The sequence below is a fragment of the Amaranthus tricolor genome, chromosome 16, assembly GCF_026212465.1.
Source record: "Amaranthus tricolor cultivar Red isolate AtriRed21 chromosome 16, ASM2621246v1, whole genome shotgun sequence".
NCBI classification, from domain to species: domain Eukaryota; kingdom Viridiplantae; phylum Streptophyta; class Magnoliopsida; order Caryophyllales; family Amaranthaceae; genus Amaranthus; species Amaranthus tricolor.
In genome coordinates, this window is record NC_080062.1 from 16,955,129 (window position 1) to 16,974,201 (window position 19,073).

The 19,073-nt window shown below is 32.8% G+C and overlaps 1 protein-coding gene across 1 annotated transcript; it reads left to right on the forward strand.

The window, feature by feature from the left end:
* Window positions 1–13,373, forward strand: LOC130802693 (ras-related protein Rab7). The gene is made up of 7 exons (XM_057666719.1): window positions 1–233; window positions 333–359; window positions 661–760; window positions 848–994; window positions 6,190–6,270; window positions 6,349–6,494; window positions 12,918–13,373. Exons 1-7 carry the CDS (start codon window positions 181–183, stop codon window positions 12,979–12,981), a joined length of 618 nt encoding a protein of 205 aa, XP_057522702.1. The 5' UTR covers window positions 1–180; the 3' UTR covers window positions 12,982–13,373.
* Window positions 13,374–19,073: the final 5,700 nt, after the last annotated feature.

Genomic DNA, 19,073 nt, shown 5'->3' on the forward strand with positions numbered 1-19,073 from the left:
ATTTGTCGGCTCTCCTTTCTTTGTCTCGTTTCCTCTTCAATTTACAACTAATTCATCTTCAGATCGAAATTGGCGCCCCTTTTCTATTTCTCATCCCTCAAAAACTTGCAACATTTTTCCCAAATCAAAATCCACACAACTCCAAATCCATTGAAAATTTTCTGCTAAATCACATTTTCAATGTCCACTCGTCGACGTACCTTGCTCAAAGTCATCGTCCTCGGCGACAGTGGGTACTTATCTTTTTCTTCCACTTTTTTACTTTTTGTTTTTCTAATTTCTAGGGTTTTCTTCTGATTTATTTTATTTTGCTTTATGTTAATTAATTGCAGAGTTGGAAAGACATCGTTGATGAATCAGTATCCTTCTTTTGCATATTCATTGATCCGTCCGTGTTTTCTTTTTTTCTTTTTATTGTAATTCAAGATTCAGATTTTTTATATCTGGGTTTAATGAGAAAAGCAGGGTAGTTCTAGGTACTCTATACCCGAGCGCAGGATCTCTAAATTATAGTTTACTTTACATTACTTTTCCTTAATTTAATTACTTGTTTTTTGACGCTAAAAAAGAGCAAAAATAAACAAAGCTTAAAAAATCAACGATTCGTTTTATTCCGGCTCCATATTGTCACCTGTTTTATTTCTGTTAACAGCAAATTAGATATGTACATAATAAGTTTAGTCAACAATATAAGGCAACTATTGGGGCCGATTTTGTGACTAAGGAGCTCCAAATTGATGACAAACTTGTTACACTACAAGTATGTTTTATGCTTCTTGGAACATTTTCTGTTTGTTAGTCGTATAATTACTCCATAGTAATCAAGTTTTCTGCTGTGCAATATCAGATTTGGGATACTGCTGGACAAGAAAGGTTTCAAAGCCTTGGTGTTGCATTTTATAGAGGTGCAGATTGTTGTGTTCTTGTCTATGATGTTAATGTAATGAAGTCTTTTGATACACTTGACAATTGGCATGGCGAGTTTCTCAAGCAGGTCTGGGATGCTCTCTTTTCTTAGTTTTGGAGCAATATTTGTGCACTCCACGAGCCTTAAATATAAACCAAAACTCTAAAACAAATCTATAAACTCACATTTCTAATAAATATTGTACGTTTTAATGAATATAGATAAAAACAATCAATTTATAAAACACTTTGATAATTCTATATGTTCTTACAAGAATAATATTGATATAGAAATATATTACGAATTTGGTGTTTGGCAAAATAGTTTATTGGGCAATTTAGCTTATTTGGATACAAATAGAAGGTTGGATGGTTAAACCATCAAATTCTAATGTTTGATAAATTAGCTGGTTAAAACAACTTATTGTTACGAATAAACTATTTTTGAACAAGTTGCTCATAGCAGCGGGTTCAAAATTAGTTGGCCAAACCAGTTAATAAAATCAGTTATCTTGTCAAATCAACCACTGTAATCAGATATGAGCAACCAACTATCAGCCGTTTGTCAAACACCACCATAGAGTGAAGCCTCCTAAATTAGGAGTGCAAGTGATTGATCACTTTGTTTGTGCCTTTTAGACCCCAGTTCTTAGTTTACTTGCATAGTTGCATCCAGAGTGGCATGTCCTTATCTAGACATCAAGTTATTGAATGTTTGAACATTTTAACATGAGTGGTGTTTAGAATTGTCTTAATGCTGTTGGCTACGATGCTATGGTATGCTTAATGTCATAGTTAAATTTGCAAAATATTCTAGCGTAATGCTGGTGTGATTTTCTATGCTCGACATCTATCATTTTTTCTTGCATGTGACCGCTTCAATGTAACATTTTTATGGGATTCAATTTATTTTAGATATTGGTATAAGTTTATGGGCTAGCCCTCTTTTAACGTGTAACGATGTAAGATCACCTCCTTGGCTTTGTGCAACTCATTACTCTTTTCTCTTCGTTGTGGTAACGATCCAAAACGGGAGACATTTGTTAGCCTTAAGATTAGACTTTCACTAGGCACTAGATAATTTGTGAGAGTTTATGTTTCTAAGGGTACAACTGAATTCCTTTGAAAGTTTATGGTTACATTTTTAAGGAGCAAAATTTAAATGTGGAATTAGGAAGGAAATCTTTACTGTTTCAAGTTTAGTTCAATTTTGGCTTTCTTCCATCCTCTTTTATAACCTTTGAACCACGACCGTTTTATGTCTTCAAACCACCACAAACAAAACCTAAAATCAGGGGCAGTTTTTAAAGTATGCCAAAAACTAAAGGGCCCCATATTAAAAATCATATTAAAATAATATTATATTAAGATAAAGTAGGTGGCTAGAGTTTTACTAAATATATCCATAGTTACTGGATCAAATTCTATTAATTAAATTATTTTTCTCTTCTTTTTTATCTCTTCCAAAGCAACACTTCAGCTTCCAAATAACCTTTCTTACATCATTTAATTTTCACTCATTGACTTAACATTAATAATCACCAACTTAATTTATAAAAAGATCAACATCTTGTTTCTTAACTTACTATTTTTTTTGACTTTTATGCATTTTTATTATTAGCCATCAACCAAGTACTTTTTTGAAATTTAATTTTTAACAACTTATTTTAGGTTATTTTTATAAAATCAATTTTATTGTTCGAAATTGTATTGAGTTTTTATTTAATTATAGTACTTAAATTAAAATTGTGTTGAATTTTTATTTTAGTTGAGAAAATCTCTATTTTTAACTATGAAGGGCCTTGATTCAGAATTCACGAAAAATAAACTAGGTCTCGGGATTTGTTTTGCTTTGCCCCTGCCTAAAATTGCAACACTATTGAGAAACTATTAGAAATTACCTTATCGCAAACTTGAAACAACCACATCCTCATATATTTGCATAAAATATTTTAGATTTGATAGTCAAATGGTAGTAAAAGATAGGAGTTTAGACTATCTTTCAAAATTCACTTGCAAAACTGTTGTTTTCCTTCTACATTTCTCATTGGAATCATTTCCACCAAAAAGCCAAATTGGTCAGCCGAATAATTGTGGTAAAAAAGATGACAGTGGGTGTACGAAGGTGAAGGTTGCATAACGGTGGCCGACGGTTGGTGATAATTGGTAGATGGTTATGAAAGTTAAGAGTTGTACCAAAATTTTTAAGGGAGATATGTACCTTTAATTTGGGCCACTCCAACAAATTTTTTTCTGATCCACGCCTTGTAAAAATAAGGATTTTTTTCCCAAACTTTTTGCTCCCCTTTTATGACTTATCCATTCATAAGCTAAACAAGCCTTATAAATAAATGAAAAGGAATAATATTTTTTGGGGAAAAAGACAACAAATAAATCCAGTAGCTGCACTATTTGCTTCTAAAATGTGGTAGTTGGAGGCAAAACGCAAATAAATTTGGATCATTTTTGGCTTATCTTAGTTGGGCAATCCAATTTTTTGTAACTTAATGTTTGCCTCTTGTCCATATGACGATTTTGTAGACTATGTTCATGTTCCATTCCCGATGATAGGAATATAGAAATTTTAGACTCAAATTCAAGGATAATTTAATCTCACATCTTGAGTGTTATTGAATGAACTATATTCTATAAATGCCATTTCCATATGTAAAGTTGGAACTATGTTCTACCAAAAGTTAGTCATTCCTTCAAATAAACTCTTAGCTCAACTAATTAATAGAGCATCCTCACCCTTTATTAAAATCCTACCATCTCTAATAGATTGGATAACCAATAAATTTTGAAGCATCATTACTTTTTGACTTAAGAGTTCAGCCTATATAATAAGGTTAGGATGTAATTTCCATTAAGCGTTTGAGTTGAATCAAGGTATATGAATTTACATAAGGCTTCATTGTGTGAGTCTGTCATATATTGGATTGGGGGGTACCTTTGGTATTTTAATGAGTTAGTAAGTGAGTATAATCTATTTGAAGATAATTCTAGAAAGGGTAAAACTAGTATAAATAGGAAAGAGGGGAAATAAGAAAGGCATTAATTATTCTGTATACACAATGGTGAGTACAAACTCATTCCCGAGAGTAAAAAGCCTGTTGAATACTTGTCCTACTTTTTTGTTTTCTATCTAATGTGGTAATCTTTGATTTGTAATGTAGTAATACAATATACAATTACATTTCCATCTCTATTCACTCCATTACTTTATTTTTGTATACATCAGCTGCATTTCTGATTTCTACATCTTCACTGGCATTGCCACTCGATGCCATTTTTGTTTTATTACAAAATCTTTTTGTACTATACTCTAGCTCTTAAGTTTCTAAGTGGTATTTGATTGATTCGATTGATTAATTTTTTGAATCTAATTGAAACAAAATAAGACCTTTTCATTTAGTTTATTTGGTTAGGTGAAAGCATGTCTAATTTAGTGAACTTGATTACCCTACGCATATCACTAATGTGATCGCGGTAACGAAATGGTGATGTGGTAATTTGGGTGATGCGGTTATCATTATGCTTAAATATCCGTCGAAAACATGAGATATTCCTTAATGCAGCTTCAAACATGGGTTTTCTACACCTTTACAATACAAATATCATTTTTTTTGGAAAATCTTTATATCACGGTTGACGTGATACAATGTGGCCTTGTTTTTGCACTATGTCACTAATTGAGATCAAGAAACAATCAAACACTCCCCACTTTTGGCATCCATCAAATTTCTTGTCTTATCCGGCTCGAATACAATGTGCACTTTATAATTTGTGATTAAGTCGATTCTTATTCCTACTTGCTTAGAGAAAATCTCTAGAAAAATCTTATGTAAGATATGGACACTAAATGTTCTTGCCTTCAAAATGCAAGTACTTAGAAAGCATTTAAAATTTTTGTTATGGTTATGCTCCTAGAAAGTACTTTGTAGGATTTCTCAAGTCTCAACGATACTTGTATAAATCACTAAAAACGTATCATGCAATAAGCTCTCTTTCTCGAAGGAAGATTGATAACTCTATTTATTAAGGGAATAAGCAAGAAAATTGGGATAAGTGTCACCTATGTGGTCATTCCATTATAATCCCAGCGGGGAAATTTGCACGCTACATCCTGTTCTTTTTGCTTTTTTTTTTTTTGTACATTCAGTTGTACATGCCTGCATGGACCTGCTTGATTGCATGTGTAAGTTGATGATTTGAGTGGTTAGGATTCGTCTTCAAGGGGAATTGGAGTGCTATGGGAGATGAAAGCTTTTTAAAAAGCAACTACTTCCTCACTTTAACTTTTTATGATTAGGACAGGCAGCGGGAGCTATATCGTAGCAACTTTCATTTTTTTAAGGTGACTTACTTCAATGTGAAACAATTACATGTCTTTATTAGAGTTGATGGATGTATAAAAAAAGGGTATAACCTTCCTCTTAAATATTCTGCACAATGGGATGAATGAAGAATGAGAAATGAAAAGGGTACATTGGTGTTACTGACGGTCGCAAATAGTGATGATGCCTTGTTGATGGCAATGAGAAGGTGGAAATAGGTTTCTTGGTGGCTGTGCGTGGAGTCGGAGACACGCGTGAGCTGGTGGTTGTGGCTTAAATGCACGACTTGCTCCTATCCTTGGTTTTGGTGGTGCGTACAAGGGATTGTACTGGTGAGGTGGTGGTGCACAACTGGTGGTGATGCGTTGAAATGGAGAAAAGAGGGGAAGGGAGGACTTTTGAGAGGGAGACCAAAGTTAAGGCTTTAATTTTTTTAGGTGATTATGTGCTAACTTCAAAAAGCTATCACTGAAGATGTATAAAAAATTTTGAGCGGGTGCAAGGTTATCGCTTAGAAGGAAGAATCCAATTGCAGTATAGTAACAAGATAAGCAAATAGTTCATTTGCCTTCTTTACAGACCTCCCATTCATTTCAGCATCTTTGATTGTGTTCTTCTGTCCATCATAGGATGATTCAGAATCAATTTGACCATTCCACCTATGTCCTTAATATGATTCATCTTTATTTGTTGTGCTTATGGTTATTTCCTTGTGAGTAAGAATAGGCTGAATGTCTGTTGTGTTGAATTGACATTGGGAGCGCATTGAGTTTGGAATCGAGTGTTTGAAAGTAGTCATTTAGTAAAAGTACTCGTTCTTTAGGCCTCATATTATTTCTTATTATCCAGAGTGGCATTTTTTATTTTCTCATTAATGATGCAAATAGATTATTTTGTGTGCTTTTGAACTTTGTGAGTTTCTAATATGTAAAGTTGTATTTTATAGGCAAATCCGCCAGAGCCTAAAGCATTCCCTTTTATTTTACTGGGAAATAAAATTGACATAGACGGTGGTAATAGCAGAGTGGTAAGTATTTTTGTTAGTTGTTAAAGTAGATGTTCTTTGTTGTTCTATATATCTAGGCTATTGCTGATGCTATTACAGGTCTCTGAGAAGAAAGCCAGGGATTGGTGTGCATCAAAGGGGAATATACCTTATTTTGAGACTTCAGCAAAAGAGGATATCAATGTTGATGCTGCTTTTCTTTGTATTGCCAAAGCTGCATTAGCCAATGAGCGTGAGCAAGACATGTAAGTTAATCTACAACTGGTTTGTTACTTTTAGATCTGCATCTCTACATCATGTGCATCTTCAGAAGCAGATTATGTCTCTATAGTTAGAACGTCCAATTTTATCTCAGCCATAACCACTATCTTCTGAATTTCTTGTTTCTTTAACATTAAATTGTTCCTTTTGGAAAGAATATTGTGGATAGATTTTTGTTGATGTACAATTAGTGGGATCTGTACATGTCATTATACTATGGACCATAAAAATATTAAGCTTGTTTTTCCTTGCTGGAATTTTTTGAAAATTTCAAAAGCCCCCAAAAATGGTTGTAAAACACCGTCATTGCTTTATGCTGACAATTCAAAAGGTTTCTCTCCGTCAGAATGTCTGTAAGGCTTCTCAAATAGTTTCGAAAAGGCAACTTTGCTAAAGATATAGAAAATGTTTGTTAAATTTTTGAATGCACAAAAACGCAACTTAAAAATAATCGTTCTTTCTCGCATTTTGTTTTTTTGCATTTGATGTGCTTGGCCACCTTGTTAGAGCTTCAGCATTCATAGTTCTGAACCCCATTGAACTTGGTGAATCCCAAAATATAGGTTTCAGATTACTAGCATAAGGGGATTGGAATTGGTGTTGGAAAGAGTATGAAGGGTTTTGGGTGTTGGGTGTTGCTAATGGGGGTAGAGACAAGGGATACCCTGTATCAATGGGGAATATGAATATTGAGTACACTCTCACAACCTGACGTGTTAAAGGCCAGTGATAGACTACTCTTAAGTAATTAATTATTTTAGATTTTGTTTGTTTAAGTGATAATAACATAAACTAAGTGTACACAGAATCAGAAAGCAAAAGAACACTCTAGAAGTGTTAGATAAATACAAAAAAAAGTCCTACAATGAGTTTACTTCTATGTCGTGTAAAAGAGATAGTACCATGGTCAAAAGATATCATGTTTTCATTTAAGGAATGAGGTACTACTGACAAACATAACTCACTGAAATGATGGGCCAATGCATTTTCCTGCAAGAACATTTACCCCCATGGAAGGTTTGTCAATGAAGTTCAAAAACTCACAAGTCTCATTTTGCAAAGTTTACAGTCTACATTATACTATTGGCACAAGAATTAAATGAGTTTTAGAAATAAGGTATCCACCGAACTAGATATCTGACCTTTCACCATATAGGTCTTCGAATCTGATACCCTACCCAAGAAGGCAATAAGATGTATTGCCTTGCTAGGATCATCCTTGGGGAAAGCCTTCACTAGATATCAAAAAGATATATGCACCACCAAATCAGCATCTATACCCTTAGAAGCTTCATCATAATTAATATGCATCAAAATGTAAAGCACTCAAATGGATATGTTGATAATCATAGAAACCATAAAGGTGCAATATAGCCACCATGAGGTTTCACAAACTTGCCTACTAGACAAAAGTCACAAAATAATCAAAATCCTAAATTCTATCATTAACCTTCATATTAAGTCTCACAAGAAAGCAACTTTAAAATCCAAGATGAGGTTGGAGCTGTAGGAACCCTGAAAAACATCTCAACAGAAGCTGCAGAGTGAAAAGCAAACAGGGAACAAAGAAAAAGAAGTCTGGAAATTTTAGCTGAAATACAAACTGACTGAATTCCAGGATGATGGTATCACTGTATCTCACTAAATATCATACCGAAGCCAATAGCTTAATTCCTTACTAAATTGAAGGAAATCCTGTCTCTTCTAATTGAAGATATTTTTGGATATCATTAAAAAGATGTTTTCAAGTCATTCTTATTCTTTTAGAGCAGCATGAGGCCACTTAAAGAGAAGTTGTACAATTTGGAAAATTTTCAAGTTATTGTTATGCTTTTAGAACTGCATGGCGCCACAAAAAGAGAAGCATGTTACAATATTTTGGGATGGTTTATCCCACATCGACAAATTAAAAGACAGTGTGCACATTTTATAAGGCATTGGAGACCTTCTTCCCATTGCCATATGGTTTTGGGATGGTATATATCTCCTTGGCTTATGAAGTGCGTGCACTTGTGTCCCTTGTTAATATGCTGGCATTCACAATAAGTCCAGCCTAATTTAACATGGTATCCGAGTCGATGGTTCGATCAAGAATTTAAAAATGGTAGGTCCGGAAAGAATGACGTTCCTACCCTAATTGATTACTCCTACATGTGAACTTGACGGGGGTTCGCATGTGAGGGAGGTGTTGGGATGGTTTATCCCACATCGACAAATTAAAAGATAGTGTGCACACTTTATAAGGAATTAAAGACCTTCTTCCCATTGCCATATGGTTTTGGGATGGTATATATCTCAATTGCTTATAAAGTGTGTGCACTTGTGTTATGCTGGCATTCACAATAAGTCTAGGCTAATTTAACACAATAAAGTATAAACTACCTCATAAGACAAACCACCAAGAAAGAATAAGGCATGTAAACAACTAATATAACACAGTATACATTATGGTTGAGAGAAGGCATTTTAACCATGCTTGAGCAGTGCGCACCACTATATTGATAATTAGATCCTTGATTGAACTCGGATCAACTAATATTTGCTTTCATGTCAATATTAAGCACAAGAGCATCCAGCTTTGTACACCACCAGTTAAAATTGCTTATTTTTCACATATAATGACTTAATTAAATTCTGAGATAAAAAAAAATATATGAGGCATTGCAAGTAACAAACTTGTCATGAGATTTGAAAGCAAATTGGAGCGAAGCTGAACAGAACATTCAGATTATCTATTTTTTGAAACCAGAAATTTGATCCCAACCTGAATTACCCTGATAATCTAACCAAGATAAATTCCTAAAAAGCATGAATTTGAAAGGTCAATTCCTGAATAGCTACTTATCTCAATCATTAAGGGATTGCAGACTACAATCCTCGAGATGTCTGGCTTGTTTTTAATTTTCAAACTCTTATAATAAGAGATTGTAGAGGAAGTTTAGCACGATTTTAACTGCAGATAATACACAGAATTGTAGGACCAGGAAGATCTACTAAGAGAAGTTTCAGGAAATTCTTTGTTCATTTTATTGGGGGACCTGTACAATGTTTGTCTTTTATTTCAATTTTTAAATAGTATCTCAAAAGTGACAGGAAACTGACAACAGTCACAGTAATATGACCAAGTACTTTTTAAACTAAAGATAGAAACGATTTTAGTAAGCTATGTGAATGCAGTTTACCGGAACTAGAAATTTACAGAAGAAATAGCATTCTATGAATATATAATTCATTTTCTAAATATCTATGTCCATCTTGAGCAAAGAAGACGTAAATAATATGTAGGCGCTGTGGAGGGGAGGGGAAGTATGAATGTTGGGAAGGTGTTAATAAACTTTCACACCTTTAATTTATAAAATGTACACATCAAAAGGCTATTATGACAACAAAAAGAAAGATAATATGAAAGATAAGCCCAATAGAGCACAATCAATACACTTTTGTGTTAAAATCACAACTCTGACTTACTTGAGTTTCTCATCATGTTTAGCACAAAGATCCCTCAAATCTCCCTCTGTTCCACTACTGAGCTACGTTCCTAAAATTTCCATTCCATTGAGTTTGCTACTTTTCTATTTTTGGGAAATGACCTCACATTCTCCGGTAATTCTCATACACACATTTATCTCTTTTTTCATACCATCCATGCATTTGACATTTTGTCTTATTCCCTAAACACCAATCCTTAAATTGTGTGGTGCACTAAATGTAAATATCTGAGGGGGGCAAATGAGTACTTAATAGCTTCTTCACTTGCTAAACCTTCAATATAGACTTGTTTATCTTTTTCTTTTCTAATTCTTACGTCATAAATTTGTGTTTAACAATATGAAATTTTTGAGTATTAATTTTAGCCATATCATTACTTATTACTCATACACATGCGCAACCAACTAGAACCATGTCTGCAACTACACCTGCATGCCGCACCAACAGCCTTTTCATCATAGGTTATTGGAAAATAGCAGCACGTGGTGATTCAATAACGTCTAGGGTAGGACTGACTAATTGCTTTTTTAGTGTCTGTTTTCAAGGTTGTACTTTACGATTAAACTATTTTCAGCAATGAGATCTACAAATTTTTCAATCTCGTCCATCCTTACATATTCTATTAGTATAGGTAATTACTTGCACTACTTGAGTTATAGTATTACTGGAAAGACAACATCCTTTTAACAAGTTTAAAAAATGGATTTTATTCTAAAAGCTTTGCGCACATAAAATTATAATAAAAGTTTATCTTCATTGAAGTGATCTATATGCATATAAGATTGAGCCAGCTTTGGAGATTCCCAGTTTTTGCATTTCAGTTTTCTAGTTGTAATCTTGTAACCTCAAGGAGTCCAGGTAAATGATATACTTAACAAAACTTATTATGCTTACTCTTAACAAATGCGACATTTTGAAGTGTGCATACATGAGTTGTTCTGCTTAGTGAACAAACAAGAGGATAGGCCTTTGTTCATTACACAGAACATAAAACACTAACTTTCTACCCAAATTGTTGATAATGCTCCCTTTTATGTTTGAAATATGCAATTTATCAAAAGTATTAGAGTACCGGGAATCAGCCATAAGAACCAGGAAAATCAATAAGATTTGCATCCTGTGTAAAGCAATAGATGAGCTAATAAGTATCCAGGATGCGATAGATAAAACTTAATCGAAGCAACTAACTAAGCATGGAGTTCACAGTTCTAGTTCAGTAGTATTACAATATACATATTATAAAGGAACAAGAAATTTTACACCCTTCTTGAATTTAATTTGAAAACAAAAACACATCAATTCATCCTTTCTTCCAGCATCAACAATTTTTCATTACTTCGCGAATTAACTTGTTTATGTAGTTGTGTTAAATTTTAGCAAAAAAAAAAAAAATTAAACTCATATAACACAAGAAACTACAATACATTTCATTATTCTAATGTCATTATTACACAAGAAACTTTACATACATTTCAAATTTTAAACCCCGAAAGACCTTAAAACAGATTGTGAATTATTTTAGTCAGCAAAGATTTTGCAAAATTGAAAATTTACTGATATATGGATACTAATAATTGTGATTAAAAACTTAAAAAAAACTAATTCTCCAAGACAAAGCTGGATTCAAGAGAAGAAAAAATTTCTATAAAGTCCACAATCAATAGGTTGAAATGAATAGGAAGAACATACTTAGAAGAAAACTCAAAAATGAAATTACTTACAGTGTTGTAATGCACACTGGACACATATTTTCCTCAACCAATTCCTATCACCTCATTTGCTTTTACTATGTTTTACACTTTTCTTTTTATGGAGTTTGAAGCTTAAAGATTAAGTAGTGGAAGGAAGAAAAAACTCTTAAGGTTGAACAATCGTCATCATCCCAGAAACTTTCGTTGTGATGAGGAGGTAGAAGCTAGCGGTTTATAATGGGGCAGGGTAGGGGGGGGTGGGGCAATTTCTTAAAGGGTCAAGCCAGGTCGGGTCAAACAAAAATTTTTAGAGGTCATGCTAGGTCAAGAGCCTGTTTAACCCGCTCTGCCCGGCTCCGCTCCGCCCCAATCCATTTTTAAAATTTTTGATTTTATTAAATTGGGAAATAAAATAATTTCTGTTATGCTACCAGCTGTGTTTTATGTTGCAATGCTTCCTGTTGTGTTTTATGTTGCAATGCTTCCTGTTGTGTTTTATGTTGCAATGCTACCTGTTACTGATTAAATTAATGCCTTTCTCAATACATGCTCATTCATTGTATAATACAACTTATATTTCAAGAACAGACTTCCAGAAGAAGTGACACATTTGCAAAAGGTTATTATGATGTCACAAAGAGTATAACCCATTTTACAAGTCATCCAATATATCAGAAAACTCAATTTCCACAACTCTAGTAAAAGCAGACTCGAGAGAAAGAAATGGTCAAATCTCTTGAGACTTATTTTTTTATTTAGAAGATCTGAATTGAAGAGTGTATACGTGTATAAGCCTGCCACTTTTTATGGCATTTGTGGCATGTATTTACAAAACCACTTTTTTCTAGCTATGTGAATCGTGTCTTCGTTAACGCACCTCGAATAGGTGTCCCCTGCCTTTCATTTGAGCATTTAATAGCAGCGTTTTTGGGTTTTATGCCTCAAAAGTAGAGCTGCGTTTAGATTTTTATTTCTACTAGTATTTGAAAAGAAAACCGAGAATGAATTTATCTCTAGCTTTCATGAAAATCAAGTCTCTCTAATGAGCTTAAAGTTTATAAAAGTGACCTTAAGAGGTGGAGTGCACATCAACGCATCAACATGGCGTAATCTCCCTCAGCTTAAAGACTTGTGACATTGCATTCAGAATCATTACTTGCATCCTTTCAGGCTTCAACATCTGTTTGTACTTCCTGTGTTTTGACCTGTGTTCCATCTTGTCTTCAGATACTTTCAAGGCATTCCCGAAGCAGTTCCTGAAACTGAGCAGAGAGGAGGTTGTGCTTGTTGAGCTAAATGAATAGTTCAATAAGTTTCATCAGAGGCTGTGGTTGCGAAATTCATCATTCTTTATTGTGATCAACAATCTTTTTGTGTTGGATTCGTACACAATGCTCTTGTAATATTTTAAGAGATTGTGTCCCTTCTATTGTCATTTTGTAGGTAATCGTTTTCCGGGGTTAATTGTAGTTTTTCATGCAATTATTCTTGGCCCTGGAACCTGTAATTCTGGATGAAACTTGTTAATCTCCCCCTATACATCTCTATCGCCACTTCAGGTCTATTGGGCTTTTGTTGTTAAGTTTCCTAAACAAACTGTTCAGATATTTATACTGTGTTAGCTGGATGAATTTAAGGCACCAGTAAATCAAGAGTTACTGCCACTGGTAAATTTGCTCGGAATTTTTATTTTCCCTTGAACATGTTTATAATTGTGTGTTGAACTGTAAATTTTCATTGATCTCAAATCCAATAAAAAATGAGTGGGTTACAAGTTAGATATATTTAGCAGTTTATACGAAAGTAGGAATTGCAATAGCGCATGTGAGAGAAAATCAAAGAAGCATAATCAAGTGTCGTTTGGAGGCTATCTTCCACATGATGATGAGTTGGGCGTCAATTACCAACTCATGAGAAGTGCCTTTGGGATGAATGATTTTAAGTGAAAGAGCACAATTCAAGAAGTTTACCAAGTGAGGACTCAATGAAAGATGAAACAATTTCAAGATCTTTAAAGAGGAAGAAGGTATAATCTAGCAAATCTACATAGGAAAGTGTATGATTCTTGAAAACATCTACCTATTTTTCAAAAGCCGTATGGTTTTTAAACCATTGTTTGGGTACATCAATAGTAGATGGTGGGGATAATGGAGAGGAAATGGGTAATTTGGGTATTTCAAGGGCCGGAGAGTGTGCTGGTGATTCTTGGTTCTTTTTCTTTGATGATCATGTGATCTTTCTTTTGGGCTCCATTAATGAGCTTTGTAGGAAAATGAAATTTTCTTGTTTTCCAAAGGAAAAAGAAATATGTTATGGGAAAAAATTGAGATTGGACTAGTTAGGACTTAGGGCAATGAAGTGAAAGGTGAGGAAAAATCAGAAAACAATTAAGGGATATCAGATAAATAGGTGACGTGAAGAGAGGAGTATTAAGAGTGCAATTACGCGTATAGAATGATGATGTACCTCAACGTGTCTAATACCAAATATTGTACTAGATTCTTTGTGATACAAATAAAACTCGTGTTGTCACATTTTATTGGAATGCTTTGAAATTGATTCCAAGATCTCTGTAATCCACAATATTTGTAAGGTACATGCTCGTGCTACAATGTACTCAACTTCTACATTTGATAAAGCCATTGAATTTTGTTTCTTCGAATGCTTAGAGATCAAAGATGATCCTAGGATTTGACATTATTATGATGTGCTTTTCCTCTCAACTTTATACTTTCATAGTCTTCATCAAAAAATCCAATTAAAGCAAAAATAACTACTACTAAGGGTACCATAAATCAAAGTCTTTAGCCCCATGTAGATATCTAAAAATTCTCTTAACAACACTTAAAATGAGATTCCTATGGGTTAGATTAAAATCTCGCAGATAAATAGGCAGTAAACATAATATCTGGACGACTAACAGTTAATTAAATATAATGAACTATTCATACATCTATATGACGTTTAATCAATGTTCTTACCATTAAGATCTTGATCTAGGCTGATTGTTGAACTCAAAGGAGTATTTGCACTGGTCCATGTTATATTTCTTAAGAAGGTCTTTGACATATTTACTCTAGAGTAAATTTCACATAGGTGGCCTGAGGTTAAGCCAAATTTCACTTAAGTGGCTTGAAATTTTCATAATTACAAATAGGTGACCTATAACTCTAAAATTAAGTGAAAATCTATTTTTGTAAGAAAAATATATTTTAAATTCAATTTTTCTAATTGTTAATGGAAATCCTTCTTAATTTTTTTGTTTAATTTTCCATAAATTCTATTAACTTTTTTTTTCTTGTAAAATTAAAAGTTTAAAACCATTACATGTTATTTTTCATTTTATTGTCAATTGAAATATTATTGACATATCACACTTTGTTTTAATTTTATTTAATTAATTTTTTTAAAAAAAGTATACATAATAAATTTAATCATTTAATTATTCTAAAAAATATAAACATTTTTTTGTTTATCTACCTTTTTTTATTTAAATTAATATTTTAATTTATTAATGATAACTTCAATATTATTGTTAAGGTATAATAAAAACCTTATTGTTTATGCATTTTAGTTGATATTGAAAATGGTGTTTCATGTACTCTTAGCAATATAAAATAATCAAATCTATTTTAAGACTTAGTTCTAGCCAATATTTGTAAGATTCACAAGTTTTTTTTGCTTATACTAGTTGATATTTAACTAGCTAACACGATCGTACTATAAATGAATATCCTAAAAATGAACATTTAACCATACAAAATTTAAAAGAACAAAAATTTGTCTTCTATTTTTCTTGGATTCTTGTCGCTCATTTCTTGAAAGCTCTCAATTTGAGAAACAATAAAGTTTTTGCAGAAAGCAAAGATGGGATAAATTATCGGCTTTACAAGAGATATTTCTTCAAGTTTGCGTAAACAATATACGTATAACAAAACTAACATTCTTGTTAAACACAATTTTTTTAACACAATCAAATAACTAATCTATTAGATTTTCTAATAATAAATAAATAAAATTAAAACAAAGTATTATACGTAGTTATTATATCAATTAAACATTAAAAAATTAACATGTAATCGATTTAAATTTTACAAGAAAAAAGGTTAAAAATTTAAGTATGAAACACATAGTTAACATAAAAAAACTAAAATATTAATTATTAAATTTTTTTTTGCTAATAAACATACCTTCACCAAAGTTCAAAGTTAGAGGCCACCTCTTTGTAATTATGAAAACCTCAGGACACCTATGTGAAATAAAACTAAACCTCAAGCCGCCTATGTGAAATTTTCTCTTACTCTCGCAAATAATATGTCGTTCTTCTTTTACTTTATTTGAAGTCCAAGAAAGAATGTCAAATCACCCCTCATGCTTATTTCAAATTGCTTGCACATAATGTTTGAAACATTTAATGCACAGAGATTCATTAGTAGATCCAAATAAAATGTCATTAGGATAAACTAGAACAATAAGAATATCTTTATCTCTAAAATTAAAACATAGAGTCTTATCAATCTTCCCTCGTTAAAAATTCTTATTTTATCAAGAAAGTATGAACTGACTCTATCATACCAAGCTAAAGTTCTTATGATCGAGATTCTACCTAGGATTCTTCGGAGGGGTAGGATCCAAATCGGCAGAATTAGATTGTAGGATCGTGTGGTCCTGCTGTATTAGTGTGCTTCGGATAACCAATTATCAATTATATTTGTTATTTTCTTTAGGTTTAAGGTGTAAATAAAAACTTATTTGACTTTTTGTTAGGTTTTGAAATATAATTGTTTTTATAATTATTTTTAAACTGCGAATCACAAAAAACTTGAATTTTATAGTGATAGTGAAATCTAGATTATATGAATTTTTTTTATGATTGAAACTAACCTTGTAGACCCTGGTAGAATCAGATCGTTAAATCGTAGAATCGTGTTATGATCCTACCACCTAAATTTTTGACCTAAATAGGATCGCACGATTCTACCAACATTAAGATTCTAAATAGAATTATTGGAGATCAAAATCGAGATTCTGATAACCATGTACTAAGCCTTTGGAGCTTGTTTCAAAGCGTAGAGTGCTTTATTTAGTTTGAACACATTATTCGGTGGATTAACATTTACGAAGATAGAGGGTTTTTTAACATATACCTATTCTTGTAAATAACCATTTAAAAATGAATATTTAACATCCATTTGATATAGTTTTATACTCATGTAAGAAGAAAAAGCAAACTACTAATTGAGCAACAAGAGCAAAAGTTTCATCGTAGTCAATGCCTTCCTCTTGATTATAACGCTGTGGTATTAACCTTACTTTTTTATGATTATCTCACCATCTTTATTGTGTTTGTAACTAAAGATCCACCATGTTCCAATAATAATGTCATCTTGTGGTTTTTCAACTAAGTCTCAAACTTTGATTCTTTCATACTCGTATAATTCGCTTTGCATCGCAATGATCATTCTGGTTCTTTTATAACTTTCTTAATATCCTTTGGTTCTACAAGAGACAAAAAAGTAGAGAATGAAAAAACATTTTAAGATCTAGTTTGTATACCTCTTGTTTGATACTAATAATGTTGTTATGAGGATTTTGTTATTTTATTTTGAAACTCCTTAAAAATAGATGTTAAGCCATTAGTGGGAGAGTAAATTGGTAATTCCTTTGGAAAGTATTGCTTTATTTTTTTATTATTAATTTTCTTCAATACTTTGGATAGGCTCCCTCGCCATCATCCGTTTCATCGAAAACAATATGTATACTTTCTTCAACCACATAACACATTTGTTATGAATAAAATACTTGCATCCAAATTGTCTAAGATACGAGATACTTGGCTCCCTTCCTTTATATAGCTCATAGGGAGTTTTTCTTTAATATAGGTCGAATAAGACATTTGTTTAGTACGTAATTAGTTGTGTTGACTGCTTCACCCAATAATAATTAGCTAATCCCTTTTCAGTAAGCATACTCCTAACCATTTCTTCCAAATTGTGATTTTTTCTATCAACCACCCTATTTTGTTGAGGTTTCCTAAGAGCTGAGAAGTTGTGTATTATTCTATATTTCTAACAGAGGGAATCGAACCCAAGTTGATCAAATTCTCTTATATGGTCACTTCTCACTGAGACTATTGGAAGGTTAAGAAGAGTTGCATTGGCGTTGATCAAATTCTCAAGTGCCCTTCCTTGCAACAATAGGAGTAAGAGGGCATACGTCTATGTTTTTTTGAACTTTTAATGAATGTAGTACGATGATAGGGGGTTTTCACAGTCGTTGATACTAGACCCGAATAAAACAATATGTATAAAACACATTAAGCACTACACAAGTATAGTGGGAGTAGGGGATCCAACCACAAAGATAAAGGATGATAGAAACTAAGCTTGATGTAGGAAGGTTTATATGGTTGGTTGGGTGTATGAACTAAACCAAAGAAACGAAATGCGATGAAAACAATTAATAAACAAAGCAGGGATCGATTAACTACACCCTAAAAACGTATTCTCAAGTGTTCATAATTTAAAAGGAGAAAACTCAATCATTCATTGGCGTTGTGCGAAAATTCGAGATAATAAGAGGAAGTTGGTGACCCCACAAGTCACACAAACGACCTATAATCGCCCTATATCTCCCGTGGAGTGGCAGGGTAAGATTCTTATCGAACTCCGTCAACGTTGAATGCGATTATCAACTAAACCTCTAATCAACAAACACAATTTCCTATTTCTAGGGTTTCGCTAATCGAAATCACTAAAACAACTACACACTCATTCTGGAAATAACTAGGGGAAAAGTAATACATGAAACCATAGATAAAAACATGAATAAAACTTGAATGAAATCAACAATAAAGCAATAAATAAAACAATAATAATATTGAAGAACAAGAAAGCAATGAAAGCGATAAATGAAAGCAATAAATAACTTGAAAGCAAAAAGAAATGGAAACTTCATCAAATGAAATACTTCAATGAAGGGAAGCTTGAATCCAATACAACACTTGGACTGAATGGCCATTCGTCCGAATTTATGTTTCATTCTACCGAAAAGAAGGTCATTCAACCGAAAATAGGGATATTTAGCCAAAACAGTGAATGCAAGCTTCTTCTCATTGAGATGCTGCTGCCTTCGACTGAATGGCATACGAATTCGCCCACAGCAACACATAATAAATTGCCAAATTCTAATGAATTTCCAAAGGCTGCCAACCTTCTTGGATTTTCTAAGGTTTGTCTAACATTAGCCTAATTTTTCTTTCGTTTAATATTTGTTCTATTTGAAACATATCGAAAAGAACTTTTACCAATTCATCCTTTAGATTAAGAGTTAAGAAAATCTAATACCTCCTTAGTGTTATCTTCTTCATCGTCTTTATAATCA

Excerpts from the sequence above, each read along its gene's own strand:
- LOC130802693 (XM_057666719.1), top strand. The coding sequence starts at position 181 with ATGTCCACTCGTCGACGTACCTTGCTCAAAGTCATCGTCCTCGGCGAC. Across the intron at positions 360-660 it reads AAGACATCGTTGATGAATCA|ATATGTACATAATAAGTTTA; the intron begins GTATCCTTCTTT and ends ACAGCAAATTAG. Across the intron at positions 6,271-6,348 it reads ACGGTGGTAATAGCAGAGTG|GTCTCTGAGAAGAAAGCCAG; the intron begins GTAAGTATTTTT and ends ATGCTATTACAG.